General features: G+C 39.2%; 2 protein-coding genes across 2 annotated transcripts in view; one reads left to right on the top strand and one right to left on the bottom strand.

Annotated features, from left to right (window-relative positions):
* Dydc1 (DPY30 domain containing 1) overlaps window positions 1-24,041 on the top strand; it is a 72,349-nt gene that overhangs the window by 45,109 nt on the left and 3,199 nt on the right. Inside the window, exons 2-5 of the mRNA XM_026406655.2 lie at window positions 12,859-13,028; window positions 13,750-13,851; window positions 20,409-20,501; window positions 23,828-23,884. Of these exons, the coding sequence (XP_026262440.1) occupies window positions 12,882-13,028; window positions 13,750-13,851; window positions 20,409-20,501; window positions 23,828-23,884 (399 nt within the window). The 5' untranslated portion in view covers window positions 12,859-12,881. The remainder of the gene's footprint in view (window positions 1-12,858; window positions 13,029-13,749; window positions 13,852-20,408; window positions 20,502-23,827; window positions 23,885-24,041) is intronic.
* Window positions 434-9,620, bottom strand: Dydc2 (DPY30 domain containing 2). Its single transcript, XM_026406663.2, has 4 exons — window positions 9,564-9,620; window positions 4,768-4,923; window positions 4,331-4,453; window positions 434-754 (listed from the first exon to the last, which is right to left on the bottom strand). Exons 2-4 carry the CDS (start codon window positions 4,912-4,914, stop codon window positions 587-589), a joined length of 438 nt encoding a protein of 145 aa, XP_026262448.2. The 5' UTR covers window positions 4,915-4,923; window positions 9,564-9,620; the 3' UTR covers window positions 434-586.

Raw genomic sequence — 24,041 nt, 5'->3', positions numbered from 1 at the left:
ACACATGATGAGGGTTCTTATGGCTAGCTGCCTGTCCATGCTAGAGAGGCCCTGCAGATCCCGCCTTTCAGAGTCCTGCCAATCTTGGTTGGCAAGAGCTTTCCCTCCAGGGCTATTTTCTTGGATTGCAGTGTTGAGGGAAAGGTCACTCAAATTCTTCCCATTCTGATAATTAAAGAGGGAGATTTGGAGCCAGGAGGCATTTCTTTCTTTTCTTTTCTTTCTCTCTCTCTCTTTCTTTTGGTGTAGGTGGACACAATGCCTTTTTTTTTTTGAGAGAGAGAGAGAGAATTTTTTAATATTTATTTTTCAGTTTTTGGTGGACACAACATCTTTTGTTTTATTTATTTTATGTGGTCTTGAGGATGGAACCCAGTGCCCCGTGCATGCCAGGTGAGCGCATTACTGCTTGAGCCACATCCCCAGCCCATGACTTTATTTTTATTTATTTATTTTTATGTGGTGCTGAGGATTGAACCCAGTGCCTTACTCTAGTCAAATGCTCTACCATTGAGCCACAACCCCAGCCTCCAGGAGGCATTTTAATCAGCAACTTCACAGGGCAAAGCTTCCTGGTGATTTGATCTTATGGGGATTCCAAGTTCTGCTCAATCTCCTCAGCTAGCTCTGAAGGAGGAAATTGTTGAGGCATTGCTGGAATCCTACTGGCAGTACTGGGCAGGGGTTCCTGCTCCAAGGCCTCCTCCTCAAAGGGTTCTGTTCGTTCCTGATTGAAAACAGGGGAAATCACTTTCTAAATAGAAGACAAAAAAAGCAAAAAAGGTATTAGTTGTCATGGCTTGAATTAGGAATGTCCTCCGCAAAGCTCATGTTAAAGCATGGTCCCCAATGTGGCAAGGTTCAGAGGTGTCTCTTTTAAGAGGTGGTTGGATCATGAGGGCTGTGACCTCATCAGTGCATTAATCCATTTGATGGATTAATCATTTGAATGGACTGCTTGGTGGATGGTAACTGTAGGCAGGTGGGGCATGGCTAGAGAAGGTGGGTTACTGAGGACATGCCTTGGGGATTCTATATTTTGTCTCTGGTTCTTCACACTCTCTCTGCTTTCTAGCTGCCACAAGTCCAGTTAGTTTTCCCTATCACACCCTGCTGCCAGGATATTCTGCTTAACTTCATGCCCACAACTATAACCTGAGCAGACCATAGAATGAGGTCTCTGAAACCATGAGCCCAAAATAAACTTTTCCTCCCCTAAATTAGTTGGGTATTTTGGTCACAGTGACAAAAAGCAGACTAATACATTAGTAGAGGCTAACCACACTCTGGAAACACTCTCAAGAATGGCAGGAACACAATGTTGCTATTATCATGCCAAAGACTAAGTACAAAACTGAAATACAGTTGCCATAGCAAAGCAGACCATCAAATCTGCTAGGATCAAATGACCCACCAATGATCTAACTGCCTCGGGAACAAAACTCAACACCTTTGAAAGGAAATGCAACATGGTTGAGGCTCCCTAGAAAATACCACCTACAATGTTCAGCATAGGAGTAAACATTACTAGACATAATCTAGTGAAAAAGTATTCAACTGAAAGAGACCCCAAAAGGACACAGATGCCAGAATTAGTTGACAAGGACTTAAAACAGTGATTAAAACTTTTCAAAAATTTAAGGGGAAAAATGGACATATTGTTTGAAAGAGGATATCAGCAAAGAAAATGGAAATTATTTTAAATAAGAGAACTAAGCTGGGTGTAGTAGCACATATCTGTAATCCCAGCCACTCAGGAGGTGGAAGTAGGAGGATTGCAAGTTTGAGACCAGCTTGGGCAACTTAGTGAGACTCTTAAAATAAAATTTCAAAAAGGCATGGGGGTGTAGCTCAGTGGTAGAGCACTTGCCTAGCATGTGTGAGGTCCTGGGTTCAATCCCCAGCCAGTACCACAAATGAGGGGAAAAAAAAAAGGGCAGGGGCCAGTTAGAAGTTCTAGAACTGAAAAGTATAATATCTGAATTTTTTTTAAAAATCCTAACATAGTGTATTGGACATTGCAAAAGAGAGTGTCTACAAACTTGAAACCAGATCAATAGAAATTGTCCAAACTGAAGCATAGAGGGGAAAAGATGAGCAGTGCCCTCAGGGACCTATGAAACAATTTCAGGTGATTGTAGTCTCTGGCTGAAGTAGGAGTCCTTGGAACCTAAACCCTATGGGCTACTTCCACTCCATCTTTGCCTAGAAGTCTCAGAACTTCATTCCATACTGAGCCTTAAGGGACCGGGCAGAGAGCTCTGGGCGAAGCACTTGGTCACATGATCTCTAAGACCCTTCTGTATTCAAAGTATTGAGACTGTGCAGCAAATACCTGTATTGATTTTTATGGAAATGTATTCCTAAAACATGAATGCTTCGGAGCTTTATAAACAATAGGAATCACTTTCTGACTGATATACAAAATTATGGTTTATATTGTCAAAGCTCCTCTACTTAGTGAAGAGAAACCCATATAAGTCAAGCCTTGCTGGCTCTCTTTGCCTGGACTCTACTGTTACCTACTCTATGGAGCTCTTCTTGATTCCTGTAATTGGAATGACCTCTGCCACACTGAGCACTCTGTTTCTATTCTTCTTTTGACACTTCCACTAGAATAGTATTCAGTCTGGGGTACTCAAGAAACAAAGTCTTGCTAAGATGTAAGCAAAGATAGTTTTAAAGGATTAAGGGGAAAAAATCTGGCAAAGCTTTGAGTTTGTGCATATAAGACAATCAGGTGAACCAGCAGGACTGCTGAAATTTCATGAAACCCCTCCTGGGCCTGTTTGAAACCAGATTTACCAGTACTAATGATGTGAAATTTGCAGGTAGCCAATAGCAAGGGATAGTCCATAATCCACCTTGAGCCAACTTGGAACCAGATCTTGGTTCCCACTACCTCTTTGCCTTTTCAACTTCTACTTGGAAATTAACTCAGAACTGAATGATGTGCTTCTCCCTTGCCAGGGTGGTGATCCTTTCAGCTTTATTTTAAATCCCTGTTGGGTTTTCTTTGTTTATTCCCTTCTAACAAGTAGAGTCAATTTTCATAACCACAACTTGCACATGAACTCTTTCCTAAAAGTGAGAACTTGCACACAGCCCAGGCATTATCTCTCAGTCCCTTACAATTTCCTTGTCTCACACTTGGTAAAAGAAAGGTGAACCTGTTGCTTTTCAAAATCTTGCAGGGTGCAAAATATCCTCAGTGTGACTCAAAATACCGGAGTGCGCAAAGTTTTCTTCAATAAAGCTACCACAAAACTAGGGTGGAGACTCGGGAATCCATCATCTTGTATTTTTATTTCTATTACCAGTGAAACATGGTGTTAGAAAATGACTGGGTTTTCAGTAAGGTGATGGTGACTTCTGCTTACTGAGCCTCATTTCTTCCATCCCCCCAAAACTGCTCCAAGCATGAACCCCTTCCTGAGGGAGAGCTCCTTAGATCACCTCAAAAAATAGCATAAAACCATCTTTCTTTTAATTTATTTACATATGTTCAGCCTTTAAAATAAATTTACTTATTGTTTATGAGGTTGCTGAGCATTTTATTATAAATGAAAATAAGTTTAATATATGCATATTTTCAAAGTTGGTTTTGGAAACCAGCAAAAGTTAGTGACTTGTACCAGACTGCACTAAAGACTCAAATGCACAGGATGTAGTAATAATTGAATAAGATTCAGATCTCCAGCCTGACAACCCCATTTAAGTGAATTATCTGTTCTGGCATAATGTAATTTGTGGAAAGCATAAAATGGCAGGGGACATCTTTTAGGAAATTGTAGAAAAGATTGTGGGAGATAAAATATTTGCTTTTCAGAGTGATGAATGTACAGTTTTGTCCAACTATTCTGAACTACGAATTTATGTTCATTATTATAGCTTCAAAGAGGAGGCACCAGAGGCTTGACACCTAAGCAGAATATAATAATAATATACCAAATAGTTAATGTAATCATATGCATTAGGTATGCACTGATAACAATCATGTTTGGTTTCTGAAAAATACTGATTAATTTTTGAAAAAGGGCTCAAGAATTTCATGAAAAAAAATTTGTTCCAGGTGAATAGATTGTTTTAAAAAAATCTAGATGTGTATGTCAGTAACGTCAGTGGTATTTTCTGAATTTAACATGAATTTGCCTTTGAACTTTCCCTATTTCATTGACAAGACCTGGTTCAGACATAAATGTGTGACAGGGAGGGAAAGTTGACTAAGGGGGCCTCAGTGTGCTCAGCACAGTGGTGGCGGCTGCCCTGGGGATTTCCTGGAGTCTGTCACTGGGATGGGAATGGGCCATGGTGAGTTCCTCCTTCCTACCTTGCGACACTCTTTACACTTCTGTTGAATCTGAAGCTCTTCTTGTTTCATCATTGCTGCCATTTCCTTTTCCTTGAGGCTGTTCTCATATTCCTCCTTCAGCTGGATCTGTTCTCGAATATTCTGGGGTAATGTCACAGGCTCAAGTCAGGTCAGCATCAAGAGGTCTTATAAGGGGGCCCACCCTCCCTGGGGATAATCCTGGACCTGGGTCCTTTAAGCCTGTGGAGTTTCTTCCTGTAACTAGCTTCAGCCTGCTGGCAGCTCCAAACCCACCAACTCCACACCCCCGAGTTGGATTCCAGCTGCAGACTAAGTCATCCTGGGAAGGTGGATGAACCAAAACCCTCCTGGCCAACTCCAGGACTCTGCCTTGGATCCCAGTCTCTCTGGGGAAGCTGAGCCCTCCCTAGACACACCTGCACACACACACGCACCTTTTCATTTGCTAGAGCTATTTTCCTGTAATGGTAAAGCCAGTGAGCCAGGTACTCTATTGGGTCACTGGGCCGAACCTTTGCCACTTCTGCCAGTGCCTGGGACAAGGAATTTCCAAAGCACTTCTTCAGATATTCCATTTCCATCCTGGGGACCTGGAAGCATCCAAACAGACACATTCTTGTACATAGGTAATCATATCTTAAAAACAGATTCATTCTAACCAATTCAGATTTATTTTAGGATAAATATGAGATGTTACTTGGTCCCACCCGTGTTCATCAGCTTCCCATGGCTGTGACAAAATACCTGAGGTAATCAACACATAAAGATGAATTTATATTTGCCAGTAGTTTCAGTCTACGGGTGTTCAGCAGAACACCATGGCAGGGAGCATCAGGTGGAGCAGAGAAGCTCTTCTTATAGTGGCCAAAAACAAACAGAAAAAGAAGAAGCAGTCAGGGTCTCACAGTCCCCTTTCAAGGGCTTCCACTGGGCCTCACCCCTGTAGAGCTGCACCATCTCCCTATAGCATCTCAGGCTAGAGACTGAAATGACAGCATCTGGCTTTTTGGGACATTTAAAATCCAAACCATAGGAACCACTCTTCTCAAAAGAACCAACAAATGTATACTTGCCAGTAGGCCTTATGTTCAAGTAGACTTTTGTTCTAAAGCTCTCCAGCACCTGGCTCCCTGACAAACTCCGTGTTCCTGAAAGTTACATATTTAAACTCCAGAAGAATCCAGGGAATAACAGAGGGTCAGATCCAGCCTTCACATTTTCTGGAGGCACTTTTTAGTTTATTCCTCCCTGGAACGCTATCCCTCCATTTTTAAGTTTAAGGAAGGAAAGAGAGAGAGACAGAGATAGATGTGGAGCTAAAAAGGAAAACCCAGTGTTTACCAGCTCTGGGGGCTGCAGGGCCTAGAAGCCAAGTGCTTGAGCAGCAAGGAGAGCCCTGAGCACTGGGAAAGTGTTTTCAAACATCCCTCATCATGAAAAGGGAGTTGGAGCTCCTCAAGAAACAGCTGGCTCCAAGCCAGGTACAGGAAAAGCCTAAAGTGCCTGATCACTCACTGTGCCAGAAAGTAAAGGAGTTCTAAAGAACCAAAAGGTTGAGGACCCTGGAGCCATGTTCAAGTGGCTCCTACCAGCCAAATATGGGACAAGTTGATCACTAAAATAAATAATGAGTGTAATAGATTTGTTAACCTAAATAACAAACAGATTCTCCAAAAAATTAAGTTTATAGAGAAGTAGCACTGCAATAGGAAAACATACGCTACCTGCAAACTGTGCATTCATACAGGCTGATGCCAGGGAGGGGGTGGTTGCTGGTGGTGGGACTAGGGATTGAACCCAGAGGTGCTCTACCACTGAGCTGGAGCTGCAACCCATTTTACTTTCACTTTGAAACAGGCTCTCTGATTGACCCACCTGGCCTTGAACTTGCTATTCTTCTGTATTGGTCTCCCAAACCGCTGGGCACAACAGTGCCCAGGTCCAGGGGAGGTTTACAAATGCAAAAAGAGGAGGATTTTATCAATATTTTGAACAATAATCCTTGACCATGAAGAATCCATAGCAAGGGTGACATCAGTGCAAGATTAGACTGTTGCTGGGCAAATGTCCCTGCAGAGGTATTCTCTGTTTCAGGTTGCACTGGTGTTTGTGCAAGGCTGTGGCTCTGGCAGTCTTTTGCCATAGTTCCTATTATCAGGCACATGTGTGTGAGATCCTGTCCTTCACGGCCTGAGAGCCTGACTTATTATTTGTTTCTTTAGACTTAGCACAAGTGGCTGTATTTTTATTCTGATAAGTTTCACACATAACTCAGAATAAAAAAAGTATCCATAAGTCCATCCCAAACAAATGTAGATGAACAGGGAAAAAACTAAGTTCCTTCCCAGAGTAGAATGCTGATTAATATATGTGGAAAGAATAATGGAAGTTTCAAAATTGCTATTTTATAACCATTGTATAACTGAATCAAGCTGTAGTGCTAAAACACATCATGAATGGGTGAATGACTATTGGTTTATTTTATTTAAATTTTTTTTTGTATTGGGGGATCGAACCCAGGAGTACTCTACCACGGAGCTACATTCCCATCCCTTTTTATTTTGAGACAGGGTCTCCCTATATTGCTGAGGCGCTCGCTAAGTTGCTGAGGATTGCCTCAAACTTGTAACCCTTTTGCCTCAGCCTCCTGAGTCACTGAGAAAATAGCCATGCACCATCCTGCCTGAGAAGGTAAATAATATTTGATAAGGAACAGGATATTTACATGGCCTCAAAGTTTCTCTCCAAAAATATGCATTAATTTTTCCAAAGGGAAATATAGAAATTTAACAGTGGTGCAATCTGGTCAACACAACCTTAACCAAGTGATCAAACTGAGTGTCACCAGTGAAGGAATAGACATCCCATACCTCCTGCTGGGATGCCCTTCCTATGGCACATGATACATTTCTGTGAAGTCCTGTCCAAATGTAAAATTAAATCCAACTGAGAAAAACATCAAGCAAAGTAAATTGAGAAACAGTCTACAACTGGACTATACTCTTCAAAATATTATGGGCCAGGCTGTATGGGCAATGACTAGACTCATGTAAGAAATGCTTCTCCCATGGGAAAGCCCCACCTCTGTACCCATTATTAATTGCCTAGCATAGTATACTTAGCAACAAAAAATAGCAATTCTTATACAATGTAAAATTGTTCTCTTTGGTCTCCATGGGTCACTTTGATCCATTTCTCTTTTGATTATGATTATGGAAAATCCCTCGAGAAATACTGAATGAGAATGAAAATATGATTAAGGACATTGCATTCTTTCGCTAATGGCTTTATTCAGCTTCTGTACTCTTGCTTGCTTGCTTGCTGGTTGCTATGTCAACCTGGATGTGGTTTTTGCCTTTAAATATCCTAAAATGTTGAGGCTGTAGGCTGTTTCCTGCAGAGACAACTTGGTTCTGCAGGGAGCAGTCCTGGTTGGTCAGAATAAAGACTCTTCAATTTGGGTAAAATTGGGAATTGATGTGTTTTCTAAGCGACCTGCCCCACAATGTCAAGGTCATAAAAAAAGATAGGGAATGAATAGAGAAAAGGGGACTAAACACATGATACTAGGCTTTTTTTTTTTTACAGAAAAAAGAATTCTGTAAAAGATATTGTTGGGAAAATTGTATAAATAAAATGCAAACTGTAGATTATACAGTAGAATTTATTAACTTTATTGTGAATAAGTGAAATTTAATGTCTCCCAAAGGTCTCTGTGTCCTAATACTTGAAACCTATAAATATGTTAGCTTATATGGCAAAAGGAACTTTGTAAATGTGATTAAATTAAGCATCTTGAGATGGGAAGTAGATTATCCAAGTGAGTATAATGTAATCACAAAGTTCATTCTAAGACAGATCAGCAAGGTCAGACAGGGAGGGCAACATGGTGAGAGAGCAGAGGGAGAAGAGGTGATGTTGTCAGGAATGGATTCTCCCCCAGATCCCCCAGAAGGCTGCTGACACTTTGCTTTTAGCCCTGAAGACTCATTTTGGACTTCTGACCTCAATAACTAAAAGAATAAATTTGTGTTTAAAGTCACTGAGTTTGGTGTAGGGGTGGAGGGTGGGAAGGAGGGTGGATGGTGTCTCTTTCTGCCAATCTGTGGCCCAACTAAACTAATGAATGAGGATTAACAATCTTCTGCACCCCTTTCACTCAGTGTGTCTGATGACAAAAGATCAGCAGGATTCTATCACCTGAGGGCTTGTGGAGATACAGTTTCTCAGGTCCCACCCAGAGCTACAGATTCAGAATCTTCACTTTAACAGAATCCCCAAGTGATTTGTACCTAGAAATCCACCTTGTCATTGCAGAAGTGTCCTCACCAGGACGCAGAGCCATCAACTCTGCATTCCCAGGGTGACTCTCCATTCCCTGTTCATTGGGTAGCTGCCACACTGCTTAGGTGTGACAAACCCTACTGGGAGAACTTGTGTTTGGCACACACTAGGTGCTCTGTAAATACATCTTCTGATGTGTGTGGGCCCAGATCAGAGCTTCTGTTTCCTTGATCCATCAGTGCCCACTCTGACAATTACTACTCAACCAGCTTTTATTGATGCCTCTCCTACCAGGTAATGCTACACCCATAAATTAAAACAGAACCCGGGAAGTTGGCCTGGTCATGCATGCCTGTAAACTCAGAAACTAACTAAGGAGGAGGCTGAGGCAGGAGGATCACAAGGTGGAGGTAAGTTTGGGCAAATTAGTCAGGTTCCGGCTCAAAATAAAAAATAAAAAGGGTTGGAGATGTAGCTCAGTGGTAAAGCGCTCCTGGATTCAATCCCTAATACGGTAAAAACAGACATAACAAACAAACAAAAAAATAGGAAATGTTAGCAGAGTCTTTTGCACACACGCCTGGGCCTGGTTAGAGTGCAATCCTGAGAGTCCGGAGGTCACCAGGAAGTACCAAAGTGCGGAGGCGTGACACTGCCAGACCACGCAGCATGCAGCGAGTCTCCCAGGGGTCTGTGGTCTCCTACTTTCTAGGTTTGGCAGTCCCTCAAGGCTCCTTCCCGAAAGTCCGCTGCCCCTCCACCTCTCCCACACAGAGCCGGTTCACCCGCCAGGTCTGAGGGTTCTTTTCAGCAAGTGCCTGCTCCCAGCTTCTGGGTGGCAAGCCTCCTCATCTCTCCCCTCCGCGCGCCCCCAGTCCTTCGCGAGAGTCCCCTCCCGTCATGCGCGCGTTTCTGCTCCATCCCCCACGACGCTCGCTCAGCTCACCGTTCCGCGTGCCCCTGCCTGGAGGACTCCAGCTCCGGCCCTGGAGGGGAGCGCTGTTGCCTAGCATTGGGACGCGATTAGCAGATTGGGAGGGGCGCATGCGCCGGGTGCGCGCACCAAGAAGGGAGGAGCCCTTTTCTCAGAACGGTTCCTCTGGCCTAGCAGAGGCGGTTCTCACGGTTGGACCTAGAGAGCGGCACAGGTCTCTCCCCCCAAGGCCGAGGGAGAGTTGGTTCACTCCTGGGAGCTCCGTGGGTCGCCACTCTGTGGATCCGCTCCTCCTCCTCCCCATCCCTGCCTTCCTTTCCGTCCTCTTCCCCACCCCAGTCTCCTCCCTCTAGGCCCCCTTTCCCGCTGCTTCTCCTTTTGCCCTCTGGTTCTTTTTCTCCTCCTCCTCTTCCCTCTATCCCTACCCACCTCCCCGCTTCCTAGCAGGATCCCTGGGTCCCGGGAAGGGAAGAGACTCTTCTGCAGACCCGAATAGGAAAAGTGACCTAAAAGCCCCAGGTTGATGGTTGCCAGATAAAATACTGATAAAATACTGCAAGGCTATGTAAATTTGAATTTCAGATAGACGGATTACTTTCTAGTAGGAAAATGGTATAAAAGTTATTTATTGTTTCTCTGAAGTTCAAATTTAATTGAACCAGCTCTTTTTTAATTTAACTTTGGTACCTCTGCCTGAGTACTTTCCCTTCTTATTCAGCTGCTGGTTCTCCCCAGGCTGGTTCTCCCACCTTTTAATGGCTGCAGAAGCTTCTTCAGGCCAGAATTAGCTCTTTCTCTAGAAGGGGCTTTAGTGGCCTAGGTCCCTAGTGGTGCATATAAAAACAACATTACTTAGTGCAGGAGAGATGGGCACTATTGTAGGTTCATGGACAGGGACCACATGTTAAATGAGAGGCCCAAGAAGACATTTTGTCTAGTGTCATTACCAAGGTTCTTCCTTCTCTTTGTTGCCTTGTGAATTTTATTGTCCCTTTAGGAAAGGTTCTCCTAGGGTGACATCTCAGTTAACTTCAAATTTAGCTGAGATGTCACCCTTAGGTTCCACTGATAAGGCTATGCAACTTCTAGCGATTCCGGACACACAATGAACTTGGCATACTCTAAGGCCAGAGGTCCTCCCCTTCCCACGTGTTATCCTTCTGGAGCAGCAGCAGGACTCCCTTCCCTTTTTCATGTTACTCACTTCAAATGACCTGAGACGTCTGTGTAGCACTGTTTTTTGAGTGGATCCCACTGAAGAAGCACAGTGAAGACTGTTCCAAGTCAGTAGCAATAATTAGGACACTAATGCCAACTTATTAGGAAATTAGGTCCATTTTTGAGTCACTTTTCTGTTTTCAATTTTGAGTTTTTAGGACTATGTTTATGCATACACACATACTCCTTCTTTTCCCACTGCTGTTGCGAATGCAAAAGATAACATATGTCATTTCTGGACCTTGTTTTTTTTTTCACTTCATTTTAGGTCCTAGAGAACATTTCTTGTTTTAGAGAGCATTGTCCTTCTCTTTTATGCCTGCACAAGAATCCAGGGTGCTGTATCTCATTGATCCCTATTATATGAACATCTGAATGGTATTCCAGTTTGACTATGGTAAATGAAAGTACAAGTAACTATGTACATATGCCATTTATATTTTTGCTAGTATATCATTGAGATTGTATTCAAGAAGTGAGATTGGTGGATCAAACCTGTGATTTTCTAGATTTTTGCCAATTCCCGTCTGTAGGATTGTATTTTGCTCTTGGACCAACATCTCATGACAGAAGAAAAGCCTTGAGGCCTATAGATGGACCTCAAGATGTCAGTGTTTCTGAAATTTTATGCAAAATGCTAGGTGCAGTTGTCCAGGGATGGATCCAGACACATTGGCATTTTGTCTACTGTCATTACCAAGGCTCTTCCTTCTCTTTGTTGCCTTGTGAAGTTTATTGTCCCTTTAGGAAAGGTTCTCCTAGGGTGACATCTCAGCTAACTTCAAATTTAGCTGAGATGTTACCCCTAAGAGAACTTCTTCTGTGACCGTGTGAGCTGCTTGGAGAAGGAGCAACTGCCTTGAGTTGCATGGGAAAGCTCAGGGAATGAGAAATTATCTCTGTCCTGCAGGTGAGGAGATACTTTTTCCTGTTGAGAGAAAGGGATCATCTTTGTGTACAAAAATCACAATGATGGAAAAGCACAAAGTGTTATCAGCAGAGTGGCAGGATGTTCAATGGAGCAAAAGCCCAGGGTGTGTTGTGGGCAGGAGAGTTGCCTGGAATCAAACCTGAAAAGAAATTAGAAATTTGGGGCCAGGTTGTGAGGAGCCTTTTTTTTTTTTTTTTTTTTGTCAGCTTGGTGTTGCTGTGACTAAAGGACCTGACAAGAACAAAGTAGAGGACGAAAGTTTATTTGGGCTCAGGGTTTCAAGGTTTAATCTGTGGTCAGCCTACTCCGTAGCTCTGAGGTGAGGCAGAACATCATGGCAGAAAGGTGTGGTAAAAAGGAAAAGGAAAGCAGTTCAAGACATGGCAACCAGGAAACAGAGAGAGAGAGCTCCGCTCACCAAGGACAAAATATATACCACAAAAGCACACCTCCAGTGACCTACCTGCCTACAGTTACCACCCAGTTAATCAGCATCCATGGATTAATCCACTGATTAGGTTAAATCTCTAATAATGTAGTAATTTTGCCACTGATTATTCTTGCATTTTCTCACAAACACCAGCTTTTGGGGACATCTGATATCTAAACCATAATAGAGCCTCATATTCTATTCTTTTATACTCTTAACCTTGGAAATACATGGAATTTTAATGTTGAGACTTTTTGTAAAGATGGCATACATGGTGTAGGAGGAACATCTTAGTAGAGTGTAGGGTGAAGTCCTAGAATCGAGAGGTGGGTACCAACTCTTCAATCTGAACTGTCCACTTATGCTCTTTTTGCCTGGACTTCCTTAATCTGCTCAGTGGGGAATCATGATACCCAAAGTTTTAGGTATGTTGTGAGGATTAAATGAATCAGGTATTGCTTGGCATAAAGTCAACTTGAAGTCAATAATCCCTTTCTGTCTCATGCACTGGACTTAAAAGCCCTTCAGGATTTTTAACTATTTTAGCTTTAGTGATTTTAGAATAGCCCTTTTGGAAGCTGTTAGAAGTTTCCTCGGGGCAGTTTGCTTATGCCACCCATACTGGGAAGTACCCATGGTAAGGTAGAGTGCTTTGTTGGCCTATTTGACTTTACTCCTATTGCATTGTAACTGAAAGCCTGCACTAATGCAAAATGTTTATTTTTTAGAGGTTTTCATTTAGGAGTTAGAAATGGAGTCGTCATATCTTCAAAAGCACCTTGGAATGTGTCTAACTCTAGGTCTTGCAGAAGTAGCAAGAGTTCGCCCAGCGGATCCAATAGAATATTTAGCATTGTGGATTTACAAGTATAAGGAAAATTTAACCATGGAACAACTGGTAAGTATGAATCTCCTTTTAGGAAATAAGAAATGTAAAATAATTTTTTTTTAAAGATTCCATGTGTTAGCAATAAGAAATCAAATATATGCTCAAACTGGGTGGGAAAGGCAAACCTTTATTTCTGCCAAAAGGGCTTGCTACAGGAACCTGGCTAGCAAGAGCACCTGGGCTGGCTCTGTAGGTTTATATACCTAATGCAGCACTGCCCTTCACCTTGATTGGAGGACTCCAGGGTACAACCTATGCTATTGGCTAATTTTAAAATTCAGGTGGGCAAAAGGGAAGGACTATAATTTGATCCAATTGAGACTGAATACTTTATTCTGAAAATGGACCACCAGACTATTTCTCATACATGTTATTTCTATTGTAAAAAATAGTATGTATTATAAAAAATAACATGTGAAAACAGGAGAAAAAATACCCAAATAAGATTTCTGTTTACATTTTTTAGGTATTTTCTTCTACAGGTAGTCTTTTTTCTACGTTTGCCTGTAGATTTTCTTTTTACATACCTGTGGTCATTCTCAATGTATAATTTTAATTTTGTGCTCTTTGTTCAAATAAAACACACATCTCCCCAAATTACTATATCGTTTCTAAATGGATGGACTATAATTTGCTTGCCCGTTTTCCTATTGTTGGTGAAGTTTTCCAGATCATTTTTTAATTGTTTGGTTTCTAATGAGTCACATACTATTGCTTTTAATCATGCTAGAGGCAACAAGAAATGGTGGACTTGGAGCATGAAAGAGAATTGGCTCGGAGGGAGCAGGAAATTATGGAGCGGCTCAAGGCAGAGGAGCTCTTGTTGCAGCAGGTAAGCAAGAAAGGGAGCTCGGTGGTGACAGGAATTAGTGATGTCAACTTCAGTTCCTCTGCCACAACCCAAACACTGGCAAACTCCTCAGCTCTGGCCACATGGATGTGGCTTCCTGATAGATCCATCTTGCTGCCCCTGTGCATCCTCTTTGTTGCAGAAACAGTAGCAGTGCAGCTGGGAAAACCCAGAGAGCTCGCTATCGTGGAAGAACAGGAGAGAGAGCAGGATCTAAATGGTCTACCATGTCTCTGCTGAACTGAAGAGTGTTCATTCAGGGTGGAGTAAAGTAGGAGATGGCGAGTGAACATAATATTTTCAAGGAGATTTTCAGTGGAGATGGGTTTTTTGTTTTGATTTAGGAACACAGTACGGGGAGTGGGTGACATTACGAAACTGGATGATTCAGAGTCAGCTTCCCTTGGAGACCGAGGAGATGAGGTCTATAAGATGGTGAGGCAAGTGGAAGGCACTTCTTTGATTATAATGGAAGGACAGAAGAGAGGAGAGGCACATGTGGTTTTCCATGGCACATGTTGGAAGCAGTTTCTGTGTGATTGTTTCCATCTCTGTGAAGTAGGGACCATGACCATCTGCCAAGAATGAATTGGCAAGTGGGAATGTGAAGGGTTGCAGGTGGCTTTGGGGAATGGAAGAGAGAGTTGACCAAGGAAACTTAGCATTATAGATGGAGTATTCCTAAATTCCTAACTAAAAAAAAAAAAAAATCCTAAATCTGAAATTCTCCAAACCCGAAAGATTTTTAAGTGGCAACATGATACCACATCATGAAATTTTGTTTCTTGTCCAATATTATATGAAATTACTTGGGTGTATATGAAACATACATGAATTTTGTGTTAAGATTTAGGATTTGTCCCCAAAATATATTATTATCCATATGCAAATATGTCAAAATTGAAAAAAAAAAAAACCTCTGAAATTTGATATAATCCTGGTCCCAAACATTTCTGATAAGGGATACTCAGCTGGTACTTGATAGCAGTTGATGGATGATCACACATTCATAGTGGTGCCCTTTGGTTTGGTTGTGTGATCATGTGATTTCCCTACTTAGTGCAAGTGTAGAGGAGGCAGACTCCTTGACTAAAATTGACCTAGCAGGACTGGGATAGCAGGACTGGGGGCTGAACATGCTGGTAAGGGAATGAGTGATGGGAGAGGTCAAGGAGTCTCAAATGGACAGCTCTAGGGTGGCCTCTGAACTAACAATTTATAGAGAACTTCTGAACTAAATGTAAGCCACCTCTGTAGTTCCACCACAGAAGACTTCACTTTAGAGTCTCAGATCTACACACCTAAAAAAGGGAAAGAAGCTCACTACTTGGATGTGTGGATAAAAAGAAAAATACAGACTAACAAACAGCTTTTCTGCCGGAATCTCCCTCGATGCTGAGAAGTGTCTGGGTGCCAAGGTGTCCAGATGAATAGGGCTGTTGAGAACATTGCTGCTCTGAGTCTTCACCCTCAGTTACTTGGCTTATTCTTGAGGGGAAGTGGCAGCATGTTGAGCTGGATGTCAAACCATTCATCCAAACAGGCCAGCCATCTCTCCAGCAGCCGCAACTTTGGGGGATCTGTCCTCCTCTGACTGCTCCTATGCTTAGAATCTGCCCCCTGTCAGAATGACAGGGATTCTGTCTCTGTCTTTTGTTCTTTACTTATGATTTCAGACTTTAAGTTCTTTGGAGGCTTATCCCTCTGAGCAGGCAAAAGTTCCCTGGTGAGGTGCTGGTCACCCTGGGATATTATATGAATTTCTTTATCTAGCCATCTACCGGTAGACATTGGCTTCCACATTTTGCCCTATTCTAAACAATGCTGCAATGATTATGGGAGTTCAGGTCATCTCTTTGAGATACTGATTTCATTTCCTTTGGATATTTACCCAGAAGAGGGATTGTTAGATTCATATTTTAATTTTTTTGAAGAATGTCCATACTCTTTTTTTTCCATATTGACTCTACTAATTTATACTCTCACAAGCAGTGTACAAAATGGTTCCTTTTTCCATTTCCCTGATGCTAGTGATGTTGAACAGCTTTCATATTCCTCTTCAACATTTTTATGGCTTCCTTGGAGAAACGTCTGTTTTTACACTGTGGCCGACTGTTTCAGGACCTTGGCACATTTTTAAATTCAGCTACTTTTTTTTTTTTTTTTTTTGCTATTGAGTTAAGCTTCCTATATATTTTGGTTATGAACTATTTATCAGCTGTATAATTCACAAATATTTTCTCCCGATCCTCAGGCTTCCTTTTCTCTTGTTGACTGTTTCCCTCACTATGAAGAAAGAAGAATTTTAATTTGATCTAGTTCCACTTGTTTATTTTTGCTTTTGTTATCTGTGCTTTCAGTGCTCTATCCAAAATGTCATAGCCAGATGCATTTTAAAGAGATTTTCTAGTACTATATTTTCTGAGTTTTATGGTTTCAGTCTTAAGTTCAGATCTTTAATCCATTTTTAGTTGACTTTCTAGTATTGTGCAAGAAAAGGAAGGGTCCAGCTTCATTCTTCTGCATGTTGGACTCTAGTGACTATCCCTCCCCTGTGTGTATCTTGCAGGACTTGTTGACCATATATACTTGGGCTTATCTGGGGGCCATCTATTCCATTCCATTGGTCATCTACATGTCTGTTTTTACACTGTTAATTACCATAACATTGTAACATAATTTGGAATCAAGGAGTATAATGTCTTCAACTTTGTTTTCTTTCTCAGGATTACTTACACTATTTGGGATCTTTTATGATTCCACAGGAATTTTAGTACATTTTGTTTCTAGTTCTGTAATATATATATATATATATATATATATATATATATATATATATATATATATTTTTTTTTTTTTTTTGGAATTTTGATAGGTTCCAAATATGTATTAAGTTTAAACTATAGATTACTTTAGGCAGTATGGACATTTTAATATTATCAATTGTTCCAATCCATGAACACAAGGTTATCTTTCCATTTATTTGTGCCATCCTCATTTTTTAAAGGAGTTTTACAATTTTCAGTGTATGATCTTTCACTTCCTTGGTTAAATTTATTCCTAAGTACTTTGTTCTTTTTGAGGCTATCATAAATGACATTTCTTTTGTAGATAGGTTATTGGTATACAAGTTGTAAGTTTTTGGAATAAGAAGAATCACACTCAACCATTACTTCAAATGTTAAATGATTTTGAATTTCTTGATTATGTTTCTTAATTCAACCTAAGAATTATAAAACAAACAACACTCATATATGAATCTTACACTGTAGTAATATCATTTCAACAACTCATGTTACGTGAATCACAAGAAATGTCAACCAGCATTATGTACTTCCCAGTGCCTCCAGAAACTGAAATGAGAAATCACATCTTTATCCCAGATGATTGGCTTAGATGTATTTTCCACCCTCAAATTATAGTTCCAGAGTGTTCATTAGACCACATTGTAGGTTCAAAGAAAATTCTCATATTTCAAAATTCACTTAACTATGCCATTAAGAAGCTTCTACCAGACTTCAGCTGGCAAATATCAGGAGAAAAATCTAATAGAATTCTGTAAATGCCTTCTAAGAGATAAATATGCTCAATTTAAACTACAGGCACACAGGATTATATCACTATTTGACAGTAACTATCTGTGTGAAAAGACAGTTTGAAAGATGAAAGATTAGCATTAACATTTTCAATTTTGATGATAAGGAACACTAAGTTTTAAATACAACTAAGTGGAATGTTACCTTTAAATTTTTAAAATTCTTAATAGTAAGCTGGTATTATAAAAAATCTATTCAAGAATTATTATTACTTAAATTTCATCAATAAAATATTGTGGAATTTTTTTCTCTCTTTCTATAACTGTGTAAGATACTATAATATCCTCAATTTTGCCTCTAGGCCTGTGAAGCAAAACTATCTACCATCTGACCCTTTACAAAATAAGTTTACCCATTCCTAAGCCAGAAAGTAACTTCTCACCACCAGCCCAGCACTGTCTAGTAAAGTTAAGCTCCTCACATTCAGAACATTTTACAGATACATTTTAATAACATATTTAGCAAAACAACATGTTTACAAAGGTAACTAATAGTTATATTTTATCTACAAAAGACTTTTAAAGGCAATTCCTTGATATTCCTATATTATACCCACTAAAAGAACAGCCCTGGGGTAGGTGGCTTATTTATGGAATCTTTTTTTTTTCTTAAATGAAAAAGTGGTTACCAGAGGTGGGATACATGAGGTGGGAGGGGAAAATGGGAGGATGTAGGTCAAAGAGTCCAAAACTGAAGTCAGGTAAGATGAACTAATTTAGAGATCTAAGGTCCTGGATGAGGACTGTAGTTAATGATATTGTATTGTATATGGAAAATTTTCTAAGATGGTAGATTTCAGGTACTCTTATCTCCCCTCCCCCCCACACAAACAGCAACCAGATGGATATATTAAGTTCTCTACCATTAGTAATCACTTCTGAATGTATATGTATATGAAAACATCATGTTGTATACCTTAAATTTATATAGTAAAACATTTAAATCTTGGCTCCAAGCTAAAAATTCACAATAACATGTTAGCACTGTTAAGCTGCAGAACTGCTTTGACTTGGGACAAATCAAGATATATTTAGCTTTATTTCTGACAAAAATTATAGAACCCATGATGGTTAAGTATATAAGATTGGGCCCATCACTGTGGCATATGCCTATAATCCAGGGTACTCAGGAGGCTGAAGCAGGAGGATCACAAGTTTGAGGCCAGCTTCAGCAACTTAGCAAGACCCTGTTAAAAAATCAAAAGTCAGAAAAAAACAAAAAAAGGCTAAGGATGTAACTAAGTGATAAACAGTCCCTGGGTCAATCTCTAGTAGTAAAGAAAAAAAAAGTTTATAGGAATGGATGAGTCACCATTATCAATGCTGGCTCAATTACACATGAGAGATACAAGTATTTTCTGTAGTAGCTTTACACACCTATGTGTCTAACCAGCATTTTCAACTAAGCCTTTTTCTATACAACACATATTTTAATCATTATCAGTTGTAACATATCAGACTTCACTTCAGGTTGTATATGTGTTTATGTTCTCAACTTTTTGGAAATATTCTTACCTATAATTCTTCCATGAATACTGTTCATGGAGACTAATTTGTTCCCAACCCAGAATTGACTCTTAGAATAACAACTGGGCAGCCTTAGGAACATGTGACTAACATCAAACATTAAGGAAAAACAAAGTCATTTGCCTGTTTTTTAATTGACTGTGGATGTTGTTCCCAACATCAACTCTTTTCACAACTGTCCTCACCAAAAGACTAATAATCCAACAAGTTTTTTTTTTTTTCCTGGACACATCTTTTGTCCACTGAAATTAAATGAGTTTTAATAACTCCTTGCTTTTATAAGATATGAACTAGTTGGGAACTTACATTTGTTGTAGTCTTGCTTTCATTTATAATTTTGGTGAAAAAATTCTGCTGTGATAATTCTGTTTTAAATTTTCTATTTTATTTTATCTGAACTTTGCTTTCATGTTAATCAAGAATATCATGGTGAAGGCTTAGAGTGGTAATGTTGATGCTTAAGTGTATTTTTTTTAGCATAACGTCATTGTATAATACAAACCATATTTTGCCATTCAATTTGATAACAAAAGAATCCACAGTCCATTGTACCTTAAAAGCACAACATCTGAAGTTCATTTCTTCTCTTGTTTTGACATGATAGATGAAATAATTTTTTTTAAATGTTATGTTACTGTGATACCGTGACACTCCAAACCCTGTTAAGTTATAACGTTGTCACTGTGATTCATAGCACTCTGAGGCCCACACATGGTCTCTGTTGCAGCTACTCTGCTTTGCTGTTGCAGGGTAAAATCAGTCACAGACAGTACATAAGTGAATGAGCACAGCTGTGTTTCAATAAAACTTTATTTATGGATGCTGAGATTTGAATTGAATATAACTTTCAGGTGTGATGAAATTTCATTATTTTGATTTCCTTACCAATTATTTAAAGATGTAAAAAGCATTCTTACCTTCCAAGCTATAAAAAGAATGAGTGGCATCAAATTAGCCCAACCATCCTTATAGCCGACCCAGATTCTAGTGTATACGTGTTGGGTTGGGAGCAAATATACTGATGATTATTCATGGTTTCAGATAATCTTAAGATTTTTCTCACCCATTGTTTTGCATCCAAGTTTTGACTACTTGAAGATCCATTTATGCTTAAAGAGGTTTTATCTGAAAAAATTATCACTATTGCATTTGTAGCTCCAAGATAAACAGAAAATGACTTGATTTTTGTACAAACTGTTCTTCCTACAACTAGCAATTAGAAATCTTCCCTCTTTTTTGTCCTTCAGGAAATATTTGTAGAAACTAAATATTATGTGGCTGTGATCATTTATTTCTATAAGTTTCTAAAATTCAGGTAGGTATAAATGAAATTAGCCTGGGGCATTTAAGAGTGATAGAGTATTTTCCTGGTGATTAATCAGACTGTAATATGGCTTACATATTTCTGAAAATTCAGCAACAACTGGCATTACAAATGGAGTTGGAAATGCAAAAAAAAGAGAAAGAGAGACTAGAAGAACTTCAGAGAACTCAAGAACAATTAGAGAAGGTAATTTTAAGTTTTATAAATATGTTTATTTAAAATATTCTGGAATCCTCAAACTGATATCATAGCAAAAAGATCAAGGGTTTGTCTAAAGACCTGTCAGACTTTAGCTGGGTGACTTAAGTATATCATCACCTTTTCCATCTCAGTTTACCTGTTTCAAAATATATGGATAGAAACATAATATTATGGGTAATATCTCACTGGATTATTGTGAGGATCAAATACAGTCATGTATGTGAAACCGCTTTGTGAGCAGCAAGTTTCTCTGTCAACATTTTTGTCAAGAGCTAGCTATTCCCAATGGAGTCTTACTGAGTCATAAAGAAGAAAGAAATATGGCATTTGCTGGTAAGTGAATGGAAATGGAGAAAATCATGCTATATGAAATATGTCAGACTCAAAAAATCAAGGGTCAGATGTTTTCTCTCATGCGGAGGCTAAAGCAAAATAAGGGAAAGAAGGTGGTGTGGGAGGGTATCGAATATCATGAAGATAAAGGGAAGATCAGTGGAGTAGAAGCAGAGAATGAGAGGAAGGAAGGAGGGAGGGAAAGGGGAAGAAATATGGAAGGAATCTAACAGAATCATATTATATACATATAAAAACACACCAAAGGGAATTTCACCTTTATATGTATGTAGAAAGTACCAATCAAAAATAAATAAATAAAGGAGTGAAAGGAAGATCAATAGAGAAGGGAAAAGAGGAGGAGGGAGGAAGGGAGGAAAAGAGGGGGTGGGGATTGAAATCAAATTCCTTGTATATATAATTTTGTCAAAAGGAACCCAAATACTGGGTATAATTACAATGCTCTAAAAAAAATACAAAAAAAAGAAGAAAGAGAGATGAGAGGAATGATGGAATGAAATTGTCAAAACTTTCCTCTGTATACATATGAATATGTGACAGTGATTTTCACCCTTATATGTATATTATGTATATTAAGCACTAATTTTAAACAAACTATCAATAAATTATAGGAAGACAGAGTAGTGGAAAAGAAACGGGTAGGGAAGAACAGAGGGCAAAGGGAAATACTGGGGACTGAATTGAAGCAAATTGTATTCTGTGAAAAAAATTATATTCCATGCTTCCATAATTATGTCAAAATTAAACCAAATATTATCAACTGTAATGCACTAATAAACATGTGGATTATGATCCTAAAAAAAAAGAACCCAAATACTGTGTATAACTACAATGCTCTAAAAACAAACAAACCTAAATGTAGGAAAAGGGGAAAAAAAAAGAGTTTACCATTTCTGATGGTGGTAGATACTGTTGAAAGTTAAGTTTGTTGAAGAAAACAGCATGTCTGTTTTCTTCAGGTTAAATGGATTAACAATAATTTGCATTTTGAAATACATTTATATAGATTTTCATGACTTTTACAAAGGTAAATTGTGCACAATTGATTTTTTAAAAGCCCGTCTTCATTGATTGTGTCTATAGAATGTCAAATGTCCAGTTTACTAATATTTCCTGGTATCAGAAAAGTATGTATCATACAGACCAAACTTATGAATGACTGAATTTGTGGCTACTATCTCATACTCACATGTTACTCCCATGTTGATTCCATAATTAAAAATAAGGTCAGAAGGAGGTTTTATAGAATATGTCCAATGTTTATTAATGGCTCAGATGAGAGCATCGCTATTTAAAGGGTGTTTTTAAAAGTGTCAAGAATGAATTTAATCAAAAAGATGAGATTTTGATGTATAAATTTAAACCCCCTCTACGTAGTTTTATAAAATATAGATGCGGGTGTTAAGTTAGTCTATGTAGGAGGAGTGCCTGGATATGCACATATGTACACATACATGCAAGCACACCCTTTCTCTTTAGTTGAGTTAGTGACGCAGAATGAAAGGAGAAAAACAGGATCATATCAAGAAGATAACAATCAAAATCAGGGATTTAAAATATCTTTTATTGAGGTGAAATGATGGTTCTGTTTGAGTGCCTAAAAATAGGAGGGATCATTTTATGGCTCCAAAGCCTCACACCCATGTTATTTCACTCTGTTCTGGTATCAGCATTCTGTGTGACCAGAGTGATGGTAATTTTAATAATCTCTCCTCTGGATTATCATCCTTTATCTCTCCCCTGCAAAGTACCTCTGCCTCTCCCTTGTTCAGAGACTAGTCCATTCATGTTCTTTATTCTGGCCTTATTGTGGCTGCAGACACACAATTTAAACTATCATTCTCAAAGGAAGTTTATAGGAAGGATTGCCAGTTGGAGAAAGTATTGAACACTTAAACTGTGAAGAACTCTGGTACATTTGGGCCTTCCAGACTGTTGAGAGCAAGAGAATCAATTGCTGCCAGGGCTCTCACCTCTGCTGTTCTTTGGTTGCTATTTCCAGTCTCTCTCTTGATGGTCTGGTTTGCAGCACTTGAGAAATGTGGTCTTTAATGGTTCCTGGGTTTTATGTGTGTGTAGCTCACACCATTGGTGAGGAATGGATTTCTCTTTTGGTTTCAGTTAAGAAAAGAATTTGGGGGAAAGTTCTGACTGGTTTTGTTTGTTTTAAATATCTATTTCTGTGGTTGGGGGCTATAGTCCTATAAGAACATAGGAAAATGGAGTTGTCTTTGGAAAATAGTATCACATATGTTCCTATAATTAGGGTGACTATGAGTACAAGGTTATTGTCTTCCAATAGCAACAATAGCAAATGATCTGTCAGGTCACCCTGCTGTTTTAGAATGAAAAGGTGGCTGGTAAGCAAAGTTTGGCTTGGTTGGGAGAACACTTTGTCATTCAGGAAAAGGCCTCCCCTGTTAGGCAATACATTTCTATTGTAGACTTATGGAGAATGTTGCCTACACACTATGAGGAAGACTCGTGCATACTTACATACTTACTTAGTGCATACTTACATACTTACTTAGAGTTTTACACATAGTATGAAAGAAATAAGTGTTTGTGTTTTCCCCACTTATTTCTTTCATACTATGTGTAAAACTCTACTTACCTGCAAGTTCTCTTTAAAATTTCTTAAGATTTTATTAGAACTTTTATGTTGTCACTCTTTACATTTGCTAATAACTTGGCTTCAGATTTAATGTTTTAGCTCATTTAGTTTTAAAAAAGTTTTACTTAATTATAAATAAAGCATAGCTGTCTTCTGCTAGTATTTCAATTAAACTGTGATCTGCAGTTGAGTGTGAAGTATGTAGAGACCACACCTTAGAGAGTGATGGGTTTTTACTCTTAGTTTGATTAGAGCATTATGTAAAAATAAAAATGCTTGAAAATTAAACATGAAATCAAATGGGCTATATTTAAATTATTTTATTAACTTTTATATATTCTAGGAGATGAGAACAAGTGTGGAAAGTATGCCTAAGAGTGAGGATACTTTTTATTCAGAGGTGAGAAGAAAAAGTTATCTATGTTATGTGAAATGAATGACTATGCTAGGATGTAAATCTTAATTTTGATGCATCATTAGCTAAAGGGGTATTATCAAAACTAATAGTACAAATATATGTTCTTGTTATAGATCACAAGTGTGATGCACTTTGAAGC

This window comes from Urocitellus parryii, chromosome 5, assembly GCF_045843805.1.
Source record: "Urocitellus parryii isolate mUroPar1 chromosome 5, mUroPar1.hap1, whole genome shotgun sequence".
In the NCBI taxonomy this organism is placed as follows: domain Eukaryota; kingdom Metazoa; phylum Chordata; class Mammalia; order Rodentia; family Sciuridae; genus Urocitellus; species Urocitellus parryii.
The sequence above is the reverse complement of the archived record's forward strand: the minus strand, read 5'-3'. Positions and strand labels throughout refer to the sequence as shown.